This window comes from Hetaerina americana, unplaced genomic scaffold (genome assembly GCF_022747635.1).
Source record: "Hetaerina americana unplaced genomic scaffold, ioHetAmer1.1.p SCAF_53, whole genome shotgun sequence".
In the NCBI taxonomy this organism is placed as follows: Eukaryota; Metazoa; Arthropoda; class Insecta; order Odonata; family Calopterygidae; genus Hetaerina; species Hetaerina americana.
The window spans coordinates 3,219,220-3,235,064 of record NW_027287128.1 but is presented as its reverse complement, the minus strand read 5'-3'; the positions used below and the strand labels follow the sequence as shown (position 1 = coordinate 3,235,064).

At 34.0% G+C, this 15,845-nt stretch overlaps 1 protein-coding gene across 3 annotated transcripts in view; it reads left to right on the top strand.

Annotated features, from left to right (window-relative positions):
- Tmf (TATA element modulatory factor) overlaps nucleotides 1-15,574 on the top strand; it is a 39,504-nt gene extending 23,930 nt beyond the window's left edge. For all 3 annotated transcript variants that reach the window (XM_071593203.1, XM_071593202.1, XM_071593204.1), the window contains 10 exons: nucleotides 978-1,169; nucleotides 2,632-2,760; nucleotides 4,903-5,102; nucleotides 7,312-7,483; nucleotides 9,481-9,625; nucleotides 10,748-10,918; nucleotides 11,735-11,876; nucleotides 13,455-13,633; nucleotides 14,024-14,101; nucleotides 15,342-15,574. In XM_071593203.1, coding sequence (XP_071449304.1) covers nucleotides 978-1,169; nucleotides 2,632-2,760; nucleotides 4,903-5,102; nucleotides 7,312-7,483; nucleotides 9,481-9,625; nucleotides 10,748-10,918; nucleotides 11,735-11,876; nucleotides 13,455-13,633; nucleotides 14,024-14,101; nucleotides 15,342-15,377 — 1,444 coding nt within the window. In that variant the 3' untranslated portion in view covers nucleotides 15,378-15,574. The remainder of the gene's footprint in view (nucleotides 1-977; nucleotides 1,170-2,631; nucleotides 2,761-4,902; nucleotides 5,103-7,311; nucleotides 7,484-9,480; nucleotides 9,626-10,747; nucleotides 10,919-11,734; nucleotides 11,877-13,454; nucleotides 13,634-14,023; nucleotides 14,102-15,341) is intronic.
- The last annotated feature ends 271 nt before the right edge of the window (nucleotides 15,575-15,845 follow it).

Genomic DNA, 15,845 nt, shown 5'->3' with positions numbered 1-15,845 from the left:
CACTTCTTTTGACCACTTAGTTGTAATTATGAAAATAGATGTTGGACTTACTTCAAGGTCTTTTTGTCTCTGCAAATAATTGTTATAGATAAACAGTGCAGTTGTACAATTGCTGCAACTGAAAGTTCATCTCTTGTAATTGAATTCTTCAAACTGTGTCCCATTCCCTATCAATTTCATTCATTAGTTGCACCTTCTACTGTCTTTCATTCTGTAGTTGAAGGCTTGGCTAGATGTAGAAATTGAAATTATTTACTTCATCGAGTTTTCTTTCTTTGCCTCTCACTTTCTGTGTGACATAAATTAAAGTAAGTGCACACTGTAGAAAGTGTGAGCATTATTGGAAGAATGTATTATAGTTTCTGAGGAGCTTTTCCATGATTTTTGGAATAGCTTTTTTTCAGTGAAGCAAGATTTTTTTGCCCTCTCAAGAACTTCATTCAAAACTACTACTTTCAATTCCATGCACATTATTTCGGTTCACTCATTCAAAAGAATCCATGTAAAATATATAGATCTGCCTATAACTAAAAGTAAAATCCTTGTTTTCATATCTGCAATCAGGTATGCCTAATTATGCACCATTATGTATCAGAGACATTAACTATTGGAACCAAAATTCAAGATATTTTAATTATAAAGCTGTCATTCATGTAATCAGTATCACATTCAAATGTAATGGTAACTGATATCTTTAAAAAATGTGTTGCTCTATAATTTAGTGATCATTATTCCTGAAGAAATAGAATAATCTGATTACTTAACAGCCCTTCTTTGGAAAATTACCAGTTCAAAGCTCATTTAGATGCACTGTGTTTATCTTGGCAGGACAAGAATGATAGCAGCCTTAGTTTTACCTCATTTCATATTCATATCTGTAAAATCATTCATTTACTTTGAAATTCAGTTCTAATTTAATATATGTTGACCAAATATTTGCAATATTGCATGCTAAAACCCTTGGGTTTGATCTGCAGGCAGCGTTTGGAGGAAAGTGAGAATGAGCTGGAGAGGGTGAAGCGGTCTCTTGGCATGAGGGAGGAAGTGGAGAGGACCCAAGTGGAGGCTATACACAATCTTAAGATGTCATTGGAAGCGGCAGAGAGGGAGACATCTGATTTATTATCCAAAGTGGATAATGAGAGGAAGGCTTTAAGTGAGGAGAAGAGGTAAGACTTCACTTTGCTGTAATTAATTTATTTTAATCTGTTAAAGATTCCCATTATTTGTTGGCTCCGGCGGTTTTGTGGCAGATGAGTACCGTTAAACTCATTCATTATTAATTAAATCTGCTGTGGAGGCCAGTTTTTTTTCCTCAGTTGTGTTTTAAAATGAATTTGTTAGAAGAAAATTTTTACATATCAAGTTTTTTTGGGAAAGGATTTTTTGAAACAAATTTGTAGAATGAAAGAAGGAATAGTTTTCAATGACTGATATGCATGAAAAATTACCAATTTTAGAAAAATGTCAAAAATAAAATGAAATATTGGTGCAACTAATCTCAGTACTTAAAAATAGAGATGAAGCATTGTGGCTATTTTTTCGATACATATTTTCAGAAAATCTTCCAATAGGGACACAGAATGTCACGAATAATTATTCTGGAGGAGGATTTCACATGATAAGATATTTTTTAGGTGACCCCTTATTTTTCATAATAGTTTGATAGTTAAGGAACAGAAAAATGATCTGATCTAATGTAAAACCTAATGAGGCTCATAGATGTCTATTCAATAGGTGTAAGATATGTCATGGCGTATTTAAGAGAACCTGAGCCTAAAGTTTCAGTGTTGATGCACATCTATGTATTAAATTGTGGAGGCATATTTGTTTCACTGGTTGCAACCCATCAGATTAGGCAGGCATGTGCACCATGTATCCTCAATTCAGTTTTTTTTAAGTTAAAATTACTAAAAAATGTTATGCAAATGGGAGGTAATAAAATAATTGCATTTATGAATAGTGAATGTGTCTTGCAGTAATAATTCTTAAAATGGCAGGAAAGGGCTGAGCTATTGGGTTTAGTATTTTTTAATTCAAATTAAATTATTTATGATATATTTTTGACAAATATATGCCCATTTTGATGGTGAAGTATGATAAATTGGACTACCAAACAGAATCGAAACACTTTTGTAGAGTCATGCCATATGGCATCACAAAAATTGGTTAAATGCCAGGTAATTGTCAGTGGGCTGTTGCCTCACAAGAGCAATAGTACCATAATCACAAATTCTCAACCTGTAATGCCAAAGGGAGGAGATAAACATAATATATTTTATGTGTAACTGGGAGTCATATTAATGCATGAATAATGATTAAAGATTGGAGAAACAGCATCAGGAGCACTCAATCTTTGTAAGTTTTAGAATTTCAAAGGGCTCATACAATCGTAATGTGAATCTTCAATCATAAATAGGGACATAATCCATGGGCGTACATACAAGCACTCTATGTAGAAAATTTATAATAATGTAAACCCATCGTTCATTGAGGCACCAACATGCAGATTTAGGAAGTGAAAATGTGTTAAACCTTGAAATCAACTTTGATAATTAATTTTTATTTGCTTATGAATTAGAATAATTTGTTAGTAGATAGAATCAAGGAATTATTTGCTGAAATTTCCAGGTCCCTGGAAGAGGAAAAAGATCAGTGGAATGAGAAAGAAAGGGAACTACTGGCCACAATTGAGTTTGGAAGACTTGAGACGGAGAGACTAAGGGAAACTTTGTCCAAAGTTCAGGAAGATCATACAAGGTGGGTTTGAAATAACATAATTATAATTTACTTCTGTAGTCAGAGAGAAAGGCATTCTTCCACTCTAAAGCAGTATTTTTGCTGGCTGCAAATTAAAAAAATAACCCGGTCTTGTCTGCATGAAAACATCTTTTGGGCTATAGTCATCAAGAAGTTTATTGAATCCTGATACATTTCACAGGAGGAGTAGTTGCAATCTTGATGTCTACAGTTCTACTTTCACTACATACAGTCTTGTATACGATGTGGTGCATATTTTGAAACCTTTGCAACCAATTGGATGCTGTAAAGCTTTGATTCCCAATCTTGTGGGAATGTGCAATACTTTTTTCTTATGTGAAGCCATTAGCAGTGATATTTGATGATCTATTACTTAAAAACCATTTTTTCAGTAATTCTTCATATTTGCAGTTTTTGACATATTCTCCCTTCTTATACTAATGTCCATACTGGTTTGCATGTTTCTGAATCTAATTGCAATTTTTGAATATTGAATTAATTTTAGAGGCTTGCAACCTTAGGTGCTTTGCTATATTGATACAGATAACATCATGAGAATCAATTTGCTCTAAAATTATTATTTTTCCCTCAGTTGAAATGTTCTTTCCCTTGTCAAGCAGGATAAAATTATGTACTCAAGTAATTGAGGGAAACTTAGCGTATGAGAATCTGAGCTAACTCACTATTTGGCCAGTGCAAACAGTCATCCAACTTCAAAATAATTTGAATAAAATAAAAGTATTTTTGATTCAGTGTAGTATTGATGTGATAAAACAAGTTTCAGTACTTTTTATTATTCAGAAGCCCATCATGGTATATCTATTGCATTGAGGCAGTGCAAATTATCCCAGTTGTCAGTCACCAGTTCTTGTGTTTTCCATGCTTCAACATGTTTAGGTTAAAGTCATTTTTACTCCCCATAATTTTAACTTTGGTGTAATATAAATAGTCTCCACCAGGAATTCTTATGAGGTATATATTATGGAACTAACTCCTAGTTGGACAATGTATTTACAGTGGAACCTCATGGCTCCCTTTAAATACTTGTTCAGCCATTGATGATCCTGTCATCTTATTAACGAGCTTAGTGAAAGTCTCTTTCCCTTACTCACAAATTATATTCTCATTCATGGTGTCACATTGCAATTGCTTTTTATGCAAATAAGAGGCAACCTTTCAACGTTGTTGAGAATATGTTACCGTAGATACTCTTGTCATTCAATTTGAGGCATCTATGTCCTTAGTCTTGCCCATGTTCTTGAGGAAAATGCCAAGCCTTGATTTCAACCAATGGTCATACTATATCAGCCATGCTCACAACTTGTTCCCGGTTTTCAATGATTTTACTTTCATTTATACTGTTATTTTTTTTTATTCTCTTATAGGCTTTCTTTTTATGGATTTTTCTTTGTGTCAATATTAAAGCTTCAAATAAAAAAATCACTAATAATATGTTTGAACACAAGTTTGGAAAAATGTGTGATCACTAGCAATGTTTACATTCAAAACAAGTACTAGAGACTAACTGCAATGGCAAGCATGTAATAAATCGGGGTATTCCCCTATCCTTGTCACTCGTCATGCAAAAAGTCACTCTTTAAGCGAGTCATTTTCGGGACTCATATTTTTGTTCATAATGTGAGTGACTTACTCTGTAAGGTGCTCAATGAGCGAGGTTCCCCTGTGTTTCATAGCCCGAATTTTTCCCTGGTAGACTGAGATTATGAGTTTTAGTAGTTCAATTTCCATCAGTAGTGGTGCTCTGTAATACCCCACCCCATTATAATTTTTTGCTAAAACTGTTTGCACTACTGCTCTCTCTTGTCTTTTTTAGTCTATATGTACAAGACATAGGCCAAATAGTTTTTTATAAAAAAGCTGATGTGCATAAGTAACTTTCTTAGAATGTAAAATTTTTTTAATCCAGCACATGGTTATAACAATGGCAGGAGAAGTTAAAATTAAATCGTGTAATTACAGGTTTCCGCATACATTGTATAAATACGAAATTGTATAGGACATGATGAAAATTTTGTAAATTTCAGGAAAGCATAAAATCCAATAATGCAAATGCAAGGTTTCACTACATTTAGAGTAGCTTTCTTATGTAAGGATGGTTAATTTTTGGTATGTCATTCCCAGACGTGAGGAGGCCCAGAGAATGGAACGGCTTGTCCTTGAGAGGCGTCTCGTGGAAGTGGAGGCCCGTGGTGAGGAAGTGGGGGCCCAAGCATCAAGGGCCACTCGTCCCCTTCTCCGGCAGCTTGAATCTTTGCAGACAATGGCCAGACAGCGGGAGGCAGCCTGGGAGGCCACAGAGAAGGAGTTGCTTGGAAAACTAGGTTAGTTAAATTATACAACTTTCTGCCTATTCATTTCCATAGTTAATTGAAAAATATTGGCCCATTAGATGGCAGGGTTGTTTCTCATATGGGTGCAATTCATTTTACTCCCCTTAGATTTCATAAATATCTTCACAAAGAATAACCACTTCACTGGTGGCTAGTAATTTGTGCTTCTATCATAACAAATTTGTATAACCTTATAGATAAATACAGCTTTTTTATACAAGCATGACGAATAAATTTCATCTGTTCAATGTTTCATGTACTTGCATAGTAGACACATATCATCTTAACTTCCAGACACAGTATCAATGTCAATGATTACTCATTAACCCCTTCCACTTCAATTTATTTTCTGAATATCGTGCTCCTATCCTCTATTTATTTTTTCTGTGGTTCTTTTAAAAGGGAATGGTAGGCAATGAAATGATATTTTTTAGCTGGTAATGAACGTAGAATAGTGAAATAAAAAGTGATTATTATTTCATATTGTAAAGTATCTAGTTAAAATTCTTTTTTTTATCAAGACATTTTTCTTATTAACTACAACTGTAATAATAATAATATTAAATATTAACAAAAAAGGAAATTATGTTAAGGTACCTGGTAGTGCTTACACTGCCAAGTTGTCTCATTTCTGACATTATTTTTGAAGCATACATGGCATCTTTTTGTTGGATGTTGTTTCTTTGGTGTTGATGGGATATGTTCAGGTAAATGAGCCCAATTTTAAGCCTGCAATCGGACAGGTATGTCACCATGTGAAGGTGGTCCATTAACATTGCAATTTGGCAGTGACCTTGTCCAATAACGCCTCTGCAACATCCAAAGGAAACTTAGTTCTGCTTTTCTTCTATTTTTGTTTACTTTAGAGTATAAAGTATAAGAATTAAACAGTGCAATATCAAACATATAAAAGAACATTTTTTTATATCCTTTCATGAACTTTCTCATCAACTGGAAGCATGGCAGCTGCTGGCCCTGTTTGTCCACACCTCCCATTTCTCAATTATAATCAATCACACTAGCTGGTTTTGAAACAATTTCTTCCCTACCATCTCTCCTTCTTCTCTTCTTTTCAATGCTCTCATTGTCACTTCTTCTTTTCAATGCTCTCATTGTCACTTTCACGTACACAATTTATAATTCTTTTAGACATTGGAGACTTCCATTGCATCATATTTCATGATTTATGAGTTCTTTGTGTACACTAGTGATGTTTTAGCATTGTTAAACTTTCAAAATTATTATATTGTTCCCCGTAAATAGTGCTAAACTTATGATAATCTGATGACAAGCTACACTCGTCATTGTGCAATTTGGCATCGTAAGTTCATGACGAGCTGGACTCATCATTTCAGCGCAAGGGGTTAATGCAATATGCAGCATTATTCAAGTGGGCTGGAGGTGAAGAAAGTGGGGTACCAGGATGGAGGAGCATGAAAATGTTTTTGAACAGTAATAGTTACCTCACGTCCCTAACTTTGGTCATCTTTGAAATCTTTTCTATGGAAAAATATTTTATTGAATAAAAAAATTTCCCAAGTGACCAAGATGAGAGAAATTAGTGAATTGTGGTTCTCTATCATTTCTATTAAACATTTCCGTGCTCCTCTCTCTCTCTCTCTGCTTCGACCTTCTCTTCTTATGCAGAGAATTTGCCAACTATATTGAACTGGTTTGTGGTAGTCATGCTGAAATGTTTGTGCCATAGCAAATCTACATTGAGCAGGCAAACAATAAAATTCTTCTGCAGCAATCGATGAAAGTTTTAGTGAGTAAAATGAGTATCAATGCAACAATTTCAGAATGTAAAAATCATTTGACTTGACTGGGATGGTTTTTAAACTCTTGAATTTTTGCATTGAAATGCCTATTAGCGATTGACTCCGTTAAAAGTTAGTGTTGCGGCATCTCCTGCAGTTCTTTGGCATTAGTAAAATGAGTGTTTTTTTTAAATTAATTTGTTTCACTGACCTCATGAAAGTGTATTATACTTTTTATTTTTCACATGAATCCCTCATGTTGCATTTTTCTTTTTTTTTTACTTTTGTTATATTCTTTAAGATGGAGGATAGTCATTTTCACTTTGCTCAAAGACATTAGCCATTTAATGGAGCGCACTGAAGCCAAAAGATATAAACAATTGCATCATTTCTGTCAAACTTGAGCCAGTGAACTGAAGTGAATGCATTTTCTTCTACAGCGGAGGCTGAGGGAAAAGCAAAAATGGCAGCTGAGAAGGAGAGATCAGGAAGACAGCGGTGTGCTACTCTCACATCACGAGTCTCTAGTCTGGAGTCCCAACTAATGGCCTTGAGAAAAGAAGTGGAGACAGAAGCAGCCTTGTCTAAAGAAAGCCTACAGAAACGGGAAAGGTATGAATTCCAAGAGCATCTGTCCAAAAGTGCCTTCATTAAAATTGCTTGGTGGTTCATTATAGTCATCATCATGAGTCTTTCTATCTGAATGCTGACTAACTGAGCCTCTTAAGCCTTTCCCTTTTAATGCTAACTCCCTTACTCCCTGATAGTTTTTTTGTCATAAACATTTTTAATAATTCAATTGGACTTAAATTAAATGGCCTCTGCTTATCATTAATAGTCATGATTAGTAAATATGGTAAAGTAAACAAGTGAGTGGGTTTTGTAGCATATTAGAAAGAACCTTTGAGCGATAGCCATTTTGCTCCATTTTCAAATTCTGGATGATGGCCTGAGACTACTCCATCTTAAAATCTAAGCGGTGAGATTTTCTGGTTGCTTCATTGGAAAACAGGATGACAAAATTAGGAAAATAAACTGCAACTCTCCCTCCCCTGTCTCTCTCTAAATGTGTGTATTTCTTGCCTTAAAACTTAGTTAATGGTTATCTCTACCATGGCATATCAAAACCAACATTTGGGTTGATAACTGTAGAAGGAAATTAAAGTTGCTTGTGTAGAGCGTGCAAATATAACGCAAAATATGTAACTGACTCAATTGGCATTCATGTCTGAAAAAACAATCTAAATCAATCAATTAAATTAAAATTAAAGCATTTTTGACCATTGCTTTACCGCTTATGCATTAACCGTTACTCTTTGCTTATCCAGCTTATTACTTATTATTCGAACTTATTCTTATGGTTTATTTGGTACTAAACACCACCTAAAAGTAAAATACGGTAATTTGTTTCTATGTATATGAATAGGCCTTGGCAAGTAGGAGGAAAGGTAGTGCAAGCCTACCTTTAAATGTAAATGTGCTTCATGTCAAGTTATTATAATAACAATTAGGAATCTTCTCTAATATTTATTTAATAATATACCTCCAATTAATACCAGCTGATGCCATCTATAATTTTTCAAGTAATTCAAAGTATTATTTTAAGTTTGTTTAATATTAAATATAACAAGATGTACATATAGCTGAAGTCTGACATTTTTATCAGGCCTTGTTTAAGTTTTCACTTTCAATGATCAGTGAGTTCATTATATTATGAAGACATGTTGATAGATTCTTGCAATGTCACACGAATAGGTGCATTGCCCCAGGTAAATGAGGTTTTGTTACTAGTAAGCTATAGTTCTTTATATCAACCACAACAAATATATATCTGCATTGTAAGCCAGAGAATTATGATGCAAGTTCTTGCACCAATCCATCTCTGGTTACTTGTTATTAGAAACCTACCAATGGATATTTGACAGAGGATGGGCATTATGAGCTTTTCTTATGACTATAGTAGGTACTATGGTAGCAGTGTAGTCTCATGCATGAAAAATAGAGCATTAAGTCTTCAATCCTAATTGTGATTTTGGTTAACCAGCCTGATAAATTAGGCAAACAGAGATTATATTTTGAAATTAAATATCATAATAGTTCAGGTTTTCTAAAGTGCCCCTCAAACCCATCTTTGTACCTTATGTCTTGCCATCTACATCTGAGATGTGAAAATTTGTTGTCTCCCAAATTACAACATAAAATTCTAATTTTGAATGAAGCAAAAATGGTTTTACTCTCCTCAGATTAAATGCATTTGTGTAAAATTGATGAAATAAGTTTCTAAACTGTTATCAGGGCTAAGAAAGATTGTAAAATTTTTGTATTAAAACACACATCAATGTGCAGTGATTCTCAACCAGTGCTGCAATCATTTTATCATAAGTATAAATTTGAATTGATCCTGTGTTCAACAAGAATTCACTTAGCGACATATTTTTAAAGAACCAAACCCTGTTGTAAATTGAGGTATTTGTGCATTTTCAGTAGCCCATATATGTTGTAATAATGGCATTTATTTATTTAGATAATTCTCTGCAAGAAACACTGATGAAGTCCATTCTTCTGTCAACCAATTAGTGTTTATTTTTTGTTTTCTTTCTTTGATGCAGGGAGGTTGCAAGGTTGGAAGGGGAGAGGATGAAGCTTGAGGAATCCCTATCTGAGTGTAAGAGGTGTAATTTATCCCTCGAAGAACGTTTGTCAGTCGAGAGAGCAGCTGTGGAGGCTGAGAAGCGAAGGAATGCCCTGCTACAGGTTGTCAGCTCTCAGTTTCTCAGTTATCATAGTTATTTTTTCATTAAATTCTATTAAACTTTGAGTTAACAATGTAGCTGTATATTAATTTTAAAAAATGTTCTTTAAAACCATTGGTTCCATTTGCTTGAATACATTTTAAAATTAATAAAATTCACTTTGGGATGCAATTGTCATTTTAGTATAGCCTTCCTAGCTTTGGCACTGCATGTAGGTTATAAGGGAGTGTACTTGGACCTCCCACTCCTCTGCCTTATGGAATAAGTGGAGGGATATTAAATAATCTGCAGAGTTAAATTTGGAATGGTCAAAAGCATTGTGAGATTTTATTGTAGTCCAATCAATAGTGTAGTTGTTGTTTGCAAAAGTATACTTATAAACTGGAAGACATTTTCACTGACTTCTCTTCCAGATGCTGTTCTTTGTAAGCTATTCTGGATGCACTCATGCTTCCTAGTCTAGTTCTTTCTGTGCCCAATGCAAATGGTCATCATTCAATTCTTTGAACCCACATGTTTATCTTACCTCATATGCACTTGATCTCCATCCATTATTGCAGGATGGGATTGAATGAAATTTGATATTATGAAAGTATTTACTAGTTAATCAAGTTACTCCTTATTAAAATTACCTAAGCTATTAAATATCCATCTCAATCTGTTGTAATTTCAAAGAGTGGTATTTTATCTTGTCATTTATTAACTTTCTTACCTGAATAATTATTATACCTTTGGGTTCGCCACAACTTTTTGTAAAATGCTTTGAAGAGGAATTAGTATTTTGTAAACTAAATTAGTTTTCTCAATTGTTGATTTATTATGCATGACTTTGCTCTAACTTATAAATAGTACCTTTTTCATGCATCAGTGGTAATTATATGATTAATTGCTCTATATTTGTTTGCAAAATAATTTATTTAAATAAAAATAATGCCCTGGAAGTTGAAATCTGTGCCATTTAAATTGCTCTCTGACTTGAAACCAGCCTTTAATCTTATTCTTCCCTACCATTGATATCAGAAAGTTAATATTGTTTTAAAATCAAATCTTCAACATGCATTTCTGCTTTCTTCTGATTTCAACTGCTATTCTGAATATGCTCATACGTACTGTCTCATGTCAGGATCAATTGCGTGAGCACCTTCAGCAGAAACAGAGTGAGCAGACTTCTCAGCAGAACCAAATGCATCAACAACAAAAAGGCTCACCCCCTAGTCCAAGGTCATCACCTGCCTTAAGTTTTGGCCATGCTTCTCTTGATGAGTCTATTACCAGTTCCACATGGTTGCCATTGGTAAGAGTAACTAAGGGTTATTTCAAGTAATGTCGTTTGACATTTGTTTGCCATTTTTTATTTGATCCAATGAAGTGATTACAGATCGTGGCAAAGTTTCTTTACTGTTAACTTCAAATTGATATTCTTTTTACTGCAGCCATGGATGGCACTGACTCCATTTAAATGAAGGCATGATGTCACAATGGGTCTGTCACCAAAAAGTATAATTCTAGTCTACTTCATACAGATGACTTAGGACTCCATAGAGCCTAGTATTTGACAGCAATGGTCACTGTGTGTGGCATTTCTTGAGAATAGATTACTCTACAATGTATGCCTAGTGATTCAAAAGTTCATAGTCGTATAGAAAATTTATGGCTTCAGCAAAAAGTGCAGTAAAGTTGAGGAGAACATCTGTTAGGTGCATAGGCATTTGTTTTAAATGTGTGTAGACAGTAAATGGTTTTGTGATGGCCAAATATGTTTCACTTAATTTTTTAATCTCTTAGTAGAATTATCCATGGTTCATCTGTGTAAGAAAATTTCTGATAATCACCCATGGTTCATCACTTAGTTTGGAAATCACTATTTTACAACTTTTGGTTATGTTAATCACAAAAACCAAAATCCATGTAGCTTTATCACTTGATTGACTTAAGTGCATTCAGGCTAATTCTGATTTCCACTCTTTGCAAGTATGTATGTTTACATTTTATCAATCGCCTTAAGTTTCTACAGTGAAATTTTGTATTTTCTTGAAGTGCCATCATAGCAGAATCTTCTTATATTGAGTCTGTTGTTATCAGTTTTCAAAATGATGATTACTCATTCCAGTTCCAAGAAGATGGATTCCATGATGGCAGGTCCATGAACAGTGTTTTTGAAGGTCATGCAGGCATCATGGCTGCTGCTATGACAGCTTCATCTTCCTCTTCCCTTATCGAAAGCCTGCAGTCACAATTAAAGCTCCGAGATGGTAAGACTAATCATGTAAATTATATGAATTGACAAAATTTAGTAGGTATTCTATTTTCACCTTCTTCACTTATAGATATTTAAATTTTAGATTTCATGCTGGAATATTGTTTGTCAAATGCACTATTTAGCATGCATTCAGGACATTAAAAAATTAGCATATACCATATGAACCTTTGTTTCTCTGGTAGTTCCCTCTAAAAAAATGTACATGTCTTACATTAGTTCAAAGCCCTCCATTATCTCTCTGTCCACCTCAGGGGCCCCTGAGGCAATTGAATCAACCCTTCCTCTGCCTCTCAATCATAGATGAGATCAGAGGGAGTAGTATACTGTTTGCTTGCTTGTCATGCAGGCCATTGGTAACTATTTGGTGCTCTCCAAAACCTTTTCAACAAAATGTTGCTTCATACATTCATGTTTATCTGTGGCTACAGTGACAAGTTTTAGATTCACAGTGTAATCAAATGCAATAGAGTTCCTAAAATAAACCCCCATAAAAAGTAAGAGGCTATTACAGAAAGTGAATATCAAAAATTAAACAAATAGAGTGAGAAATGGGAAATTTTTCTGCAGAATAAAGGTATGATTCTGTGAGGAATTGATGGAAGATCATGTTAACAATTATACAAACTAATGAGGACAAAAGAGCCTTTAGGGAAAAATCTGTGTTTTATTCTGTCATTGAAAAATGACTTTGTTAGTGCATAAGGATTAATTACAGGGTATACCGTAGATATTTTTAGAAATGACTTAACATATGCCTGAATTTTGAAGTGATTTCACTATTTATCCACCATTTTTTATGTTAATGAAGTGAGAAAAAGAATGTTCTCAGGAAACTCTAGTTTGTCACTGCTGATGTTAAATTAAGTAATTTTTTCCATGAAGAGTTATAATTTCTGTAAATCTTATGGTATTTCAGATGTTTGCCTTCATTTTAATCTTTTAAGAGTAACTGTTTTTCCCATTACTCAGTGAACTTTCTCCATTGTATAGAAAATAGACGCACCAATCCATAATTAATATTTATTGCTGACCATGCTTTCAACGCTGTTTAGCATCAGCAGGTGATGGTGCCACACTGTCACCAAACCATGTTCAGCAATAAATATTAATTGTAAAATACTTTGAGTATATTTTCTATATAAAGACATGGTGTTCATTATACATGGGTGTGCATGGTACACTGGTTAATACAGTATGTTTCCTTAAATTAGCATTTATCGAAAAAGTGAAAAATGAATCAAATTTTATTTGTTTCCTATCATACAAAGATGGTCAGATGAAACTGATATAGATGTGATGTTTGTATGATATGATTAGGCTTTTTTTATCTGATTGGTTGTATTTTTTGTTGTTTTCAGCAAAATTTGGCCAATGGATTCCCTGGTAGCAACTTGGGTTTGTGGAGGCATAACATTTCTATAAATAAATTACTCTGTATGACTCTATGTTTAAGAAATTTTGCTTTCAGAAATTCTGTTTCAGTTTCATATTGAATGAACTTTTTGGTGAATGTTACTGTTACTATGGCAGTGGATCATGATTCCTTGAGTACTTGTCTTCTTCTCCTCAGGTGAGGTTCAGCAACTCCAGTGGGAGCTGGGCAGAGGGGAGAGTGAACGTGGTGCATTGACAACTGAAGTGTCATCCCTCACAGCCAAGTTATCTGAATTAGAAACAGTTTTAGCCTCAGCCAAAGCGGATAGTGGAAAGCTATCAGACCTTCAAACAAAATATGATGCTCTTTTGCAGGTGAGGAACTGAGAAACACTTAAGTTTAAATGGTAGATCACTGTTTAGTATAGTAGCACACTCAACGGATATTCTTCCGTGTACATTTATGTTATTTTCGGCACTGTTGAATTGTGGATGTATCTAATATATTTAATTAAACCAATACTTACCTGCTAATGTGCCTGTGGGTAAGGGGAAATTTTGAAATTGACTCAGATTGTTAGGGCCTTGAACAAATTATCAGCCAGCCCATGTAATTTTTTGTGTGCATGCTTGACTCACAAAATGTCTGTTGGCACATGACAGATATTTGGGTGAGTCAATCATTCTCACATAAAGTTACATGGGCTAAAACTGGTTAATCTATCATTCAAATGGCACTGACTCTGTCGTTGACATTTATTGTAGATGTATGGAGAAAAAGTCGAGGAAACCGAAGAGCTTCGACTTGACTTACAGGACGTTAAGGAAATGTACAAGACACAGGTAAGAGGAAGCTCTGCTATAACAAAAAAATTGCAATATCAAAAGTCAGTTCAGAATACTAGATCTGTCGTTGTTAATGTAATTGCTAAAAAGTCTTGAAATTATGAAGTGATATGATTTTCCCCAAATTACTTGTCTCTATGTAAATACATGGTAAATACATGTCCTGAATAATTCCATATAATAAATTATGTGAATTTGCCACTCCCTGATGTATCATGGTAAACAGAAATTATTTATTGAAGGTTGTAATGCCACTAAATCTTTATAAATAAGTATTAATCATAGTGTTACATTAAAATAAACAGTTCTGTGACACCTCACTATGCCTACAGAAAAATGCTAGAAAATTCTGTCCAGAGAAGAGTGATTGTTGGCAGGGGTTGAGGGGATTTAGGTGGACTACTTCATTTACATCAGTCAAGGAGGAGCCACAAGTGAAATGCTGCCTTTAGGGGGAAAGAATGCCCAGCCCTTAGCATAGCTATGTAGAAAATAGTACTTGTACTGCATAAGGAGTCAAAAATGTTTACATCTTACCCTATTTTAAGCAGAACATGAAAGACATATAAATAATAATAATGTGGGAACCTTATTAAAAAACTGAAGATGACCATAAATGATTATAAAAATCATAAATTACTAGTAAGATCCATGTAACACTGAAAAAAGTGAAACTGGAAAATCCCAAGGCATGAAATATGATTCCATCCATGCTTCTAGTATTTTGTTACACAATATTATTCAAGTAACTTGCCATAAAAGAACCATCCTGGTTTGCAAATTTGTCTCTTTAGAACATCCAAAATTCCAGGTCCATTCTCAAGTATAGTAAAATCAGTCTAATGTGTACATTAATCGACATAAATTTTAATATGTTTGGTCTGGGTCAGCAACTCATATTTTTTCATATTAGACTGAGACTCTTATATCCTGGAAAATTTATCAAATGTGGGTAATTAAAAATTTGAGCAATGGGACACTAGGACTTTGCCTTTGAAGAATGCCTATTTTGCGATTAATAATCAATACTAGTGGCAAAAAATTATCCCTCAGTCTATGTAGACCCTTAAAATAGAAGTGTTAAGGTTTAGTAGAAATTATGTAGGTTGAGGGGATTCCAATCACAAATAATATTTATTCTTGAAGTGGTAATATCTGCAATTTTAAAAAATGAAAATAAGCGTCAGAAATAATGGAAATCTTGGCTTTCAATGTCTTTTTTATTTTGTGATTTCAGATTGACCAATTGACCAAGAAAGAAGATATTTCATAGAAAATTTTATTTGATAGTCGTTTGACGACACTAAGTGCTTGATGCTCAACTGAATGCTATTTAAAAGGAATTTGCTGATATATGAAAGTGAGGTGTCTATAGTCCTGTATAATATGTAAAATAAAATGCTTTTTTGCTATATCCTCATGTTTCAATTCTTTGGATTTATTCAGCTGTTAAGTGTATTTATACCATTGTTATCCACATATTGAAATAAAATACAGTTTCTCTGACTTGTTAGTTTTATTTGCCAGTTCAACTTTCATCCTTGTTATCAATGTTCAACCTATATCCTGTTAGACTGACTATATTAACCAATATATCCTTAGGCTGTAAAGGCTTTTTTAAACCTCTGTAAAAGTAAAGAAGGAGGGTAAAATATGAGATTGTCGTGTTGATTCTCAGGGAAAGTTAATCACTTGCCAGTGATCACGCACACATTCAAATTTACACAGTGGACGGGGGCTG